Raw genomic sequence first — 3973 nt, forward strand, 5'->3', positions numbered from 1 at the left:
GTACCGCAAAAAAAAAAAAAAAAAAAAAAGGTGAATGGATAAATAAATGGCACTATGTCCATACAACGGAACAGTAACTACAACAAAAAGGAATGAACTTTCACCCACCGCCCATCCGGGGAGAAATGCAGGCTTCACAGGGCGCCTGCATTGACCCGCCTCCGGGAAGAACCTGGCTGCACCTGGCTACACGGTCTCCTAGCAACCGGAGAGGCCGGAACAGCAAACTATTGAAGCGGCGGTCCCCCCAGAGGCCAGGGCAACCATGGCGGACAAGAAGCGGCTGCTAGGACCGGGGCCACTGGAACCGATGCCCCTGGACATGACCTGCAAGCCCTGGTACAAAGACAAGTTGCCCTCCAAGTGTTTCGCAAAGCACAAGAAGATGCTCCCGAAGTTCCCCACCTCCCTGGACAGCCGGCAGTGGATATTTGTGAAAGAGCTGCTGGACGACTTCCGGAAGGGTTGCCCACCTTGTGAAGATATGATCACTCGCAGCCCTAAGGAGGGCTTCCTCCCCAGGATTGCTCACAGAGTTCCCCAGCATGCCCCCAAAAAGAGTCAGAAAAAGCTGCCCGAGGAAGCAGACCTGTTTTCCACGCTCTCGCCAGCACAGCTAGCACAGAAGGCATTCGTGGAGAACATCGAAGCCCAGCTGACCAAGCATCCCTTGGCTCTCTACCCGAATCTGGAGGAAGATCTACCTGCAGACCTCTTATTAAAGGTGCTGGAAGTGCTCGATCCTGACGGGAAGCTGGAGGACACATGGGCTTATTGTCAGGGCCCCAGGAAAACAACAAAGTCCCCCACAAAGCTTCGTAAAAAACGTCCTGCCAAGGTCTACCTGGAACCTCCAAAGAAGGCTCCTGTGTCACATCCAGCCAGTTTGCATCACGAAGACAAGAAGTCAAGGAGAAAGGATTCACTCACTGATCCTCCTGTTCACAGAGAAGTACCGAAAGCAATTTGTAAATCCTTCAAATGGGCTGCTGCTTTTGGAAACTTGGGCATTGATGAAGAGCTCATCACGAAACTGTGTGAGGTTGGCTGTGAGTGGCCACCAGCCCAGGATACAGTCTACATGAAGAAAGTAACCCAGGTCCCTTCAAAGGTAAAGTACAGCATCGGGCTAGAGAAAATGGAGAAGATAAAATTATCCAGAGAGGAAGGAAACTGGGAGAGGAAACCCCAGAAGCCACAGAATCCTTATAAACCCAACTCGGTGGAGATGAGGTATGGTGCATTGTACCTGAAGCCCAAGTTGTGGAAAAAGCTAGTTAATGACAAACCTTCAATTGACCCCAACGTCTTACTTGAAGATGGGAGTTTTAGAAAGAAGCTTCCTGAACACGACATTCTTGAAGATCTTTATGGAACAAATAGCGTTTAAAGATTTCATTCTAAGCAAGGGCTACAGGATACCAGACATCCTTGAGAGGCTGTTCCTCAGGAAGGGATGGAAATATGATTCTGTTAAGACTCCTATACACAAAGTAATAAAAATCAGCCAAAATGGAGATGATGGCACGAGAAGATGTTTAGACAGTTTTCTATTTACTACTTGCTTGGCTATTTCTCTCTCTCATTTTAATATCAATCAGAATTCATGGTGAGTGTCCATCCCACCATGTACGTACAACTTTGAGTCTACATCTGTTAATTTAACACCTAATGCTTATAAATATTTCTCAGTGACCTTCTGCTTGGGTTCATCAATATTATATAAATTTTATCAATTATGAAATCAATATTCACATATACTCTTCTCACATTTTATAATGTTGTGAATACTACATTGTTGCATCAATTATTTGTAAAAATAAAACCATAAAAAAGAAGAATTACTTTTAAAAAGTATGATTAGTTAGGTCAGCTACAAAATGGGATACATTTCAAAATAACTGTGCTGAGAAAAAGGAGTCAGAGAGTTCTACTTGTATTAAAATTATAATGAATTAATTATGACAATTACTTTCTTAAGCAAAACTTGACATCGGTAGCCAAAATAATGTTAGCCCCATTTAATAATGAAATGGTTATCCCCCTTATTAGGATTGCATCAAGCCCCCAAAACAGATTGAAAACTATTTACCAAAATTATAGGTGAAACTTTAGTTATGCTCTTTTGTCATGCTTCCCAACTGAACATACTTAAAAGTTTTACCATATTCATAAAAATTCACTGTGGAAGAGTGCTTCCATATCATATAACACAGGTGCAGAATAGCAGGGAGCTTCAAGTTCTTGGCAAATCTAGTGTGCAAAATAGGTCTGCGGGAGCAAAACTACACAGCACCATCAAATATCCACACATATCTATTCAAGTAAGATTAATCTCTGCAGTTCATGAATAGCGATTTAAAACGCACTCATAAATGTAAAATAAGAAATCAAGCAACTTCTTTACGTTTCCAAAATAACAGGTAAAATTGTCTGGGACAGGAAGTTTGTAGCTAGAAAGATTTGTAGCACAGATTTGCAGCACACTTCTGTTTCCAGTAATGAAGGAATTTATCTGTAAATGGAAGTATGTGTATATACTTCACCCTCGTGAGAAGGGAACACAGCCATCAGGTTGTAGTATTCGCCAACATCCTCACTGCAATCAACTACTCCCTTTTCACTCACTTCCCCATTTTCACTGAGGTGACTTAGTGTCTGAATTCCTGACTTGCTCCCTGTGACTACTCTCATCAACGTTCTTGATTTAAATATTCACAAAGACTATCCATTCAAATCCTGGCACTAGCTCCATTCGTCTGGCCCTCATCTCACTAGAGACACCAATCCCTACAGTCAGACTCTAGACTTTGTTTGGGGCAATAATGACACCAACTTCAAAGCTCAGTTTCAATTATTCCACCTTCCGATCCCTGCTTTTTACCTAGCTGATCACCCCTTTTCATATTCCCAAACCTCCAATCCTTCAATTCCAACACGTTTCCAATCCAGTGACCCTTACCACTCTTTCAGCATTAATTGTGCCTTGCGTTCAGTTCCTTACGTTCCCAGCGTAGACTCCACCGTCCTCTACTATCCCTTCTTTGAGTCTACTTTTAACTCCTTTGCCTCTCTCTCCCGCTCTTATATTCTTCTGAGAAAACCCCAGTCCTGGTTAAATCTTAATCTCTGCCGTTCTTGTACTTGCACCCAAACAGTTAAATATGGCTAGAGAAAAACACATACCACACTGACTGGTTACATATGGCATGAATCTTAAATGAGCCTTCAACACTAGCTGAAAGTTCTGCCCCATTTCCCTCATCAATATATTTTCCCATTTTCCAATGATCATCTTATTTCTGTCATCAATTGGCCAACACCCTATTTCCATTTCTCCTTCTCAAAGCATTGCTTTGTACTTCACTGATAAAATAAAAAAATTTAGAAGAGAACCGTCTTTTCCTCCCATCACCACATCTACCAGGCCAGTGACATCTGTACCCATATTCTCTATCCCCTCAGAGACAGACGATGAACTCTTTATTCTACTGAGGCAAATCCTTTCCTTTGCGCACTGGATCCCAACACTTTGCCAAATTAAATATTTGTCCTGTATTTGCCCCCTTATTTTCCTATATTATTGTTCTGTCTTTTGGGGGATAATTCCTGTCATTAAAAAGCAAACAAACAAACCAAAACCAAAAAAGCCTCTCATAACTCACATCATCTGAAATAACCAAAGAAAACAAAATAAAAATTCTCTTGACGTAATTATTCTCTCCAGCTACCACTCTACATTTTCTGCTCCACTTTGTAGAAAAATTACCAAAAAGAGTCATTTATAAATCATTGCTTCCATGTCTTCATCTCCCAGGGTCTCTTGAATTCATTCCGATCAGAATTTTGTTCTACTTTGCTAGGGAAACTTTCTTGTCGAGGTCACCAATAAGGTGTCATGGCAAAATCCAATTAATATTTTCATCGTATTCAAGAGCAATGGACTTGATAAGTAACTCATTGCTTTTTGGAA

At 41.6% G+C, this 3973-nt stretch overlaps 1 protein-coding gene across 1 annotated transcript; it reads left to right on the forward strand.

Annotated features, from left to right (window-relative positions):
* Positions 1-265: 265 nt before the first annotated feature.
* Positions 266-1390, forward strand: LOC132481724 (protein FAM47E-like). Its single transcript, XM_060086539.1, has one exon. It carries the CDS (start codon positions 266-268, stop codon positions 1388-1390), a length of 1125 nt encoding a protein of 374 aa, XP_059942522.1.
* The last annotated feature ends 2583 nt before the right edge of the window (positions 1391-3973 follow it).

This window comes from Mesoplodon densirostris, chromosome X, assembly GCF_025265405.1.
Source record: "Mesoplodon densirostris isolate mMesDen1 chromosome X, mMesDen1 primary haplotype, whole genome shotgun sequence".
In the NCBI taxonomy this organism is placed as follows: Eukaryota; Metazoa; Chordata; class Mammalia; order Artiodactyla; family Ziphiidae; genus Mesoplodon; species Mesoplodon densirostris.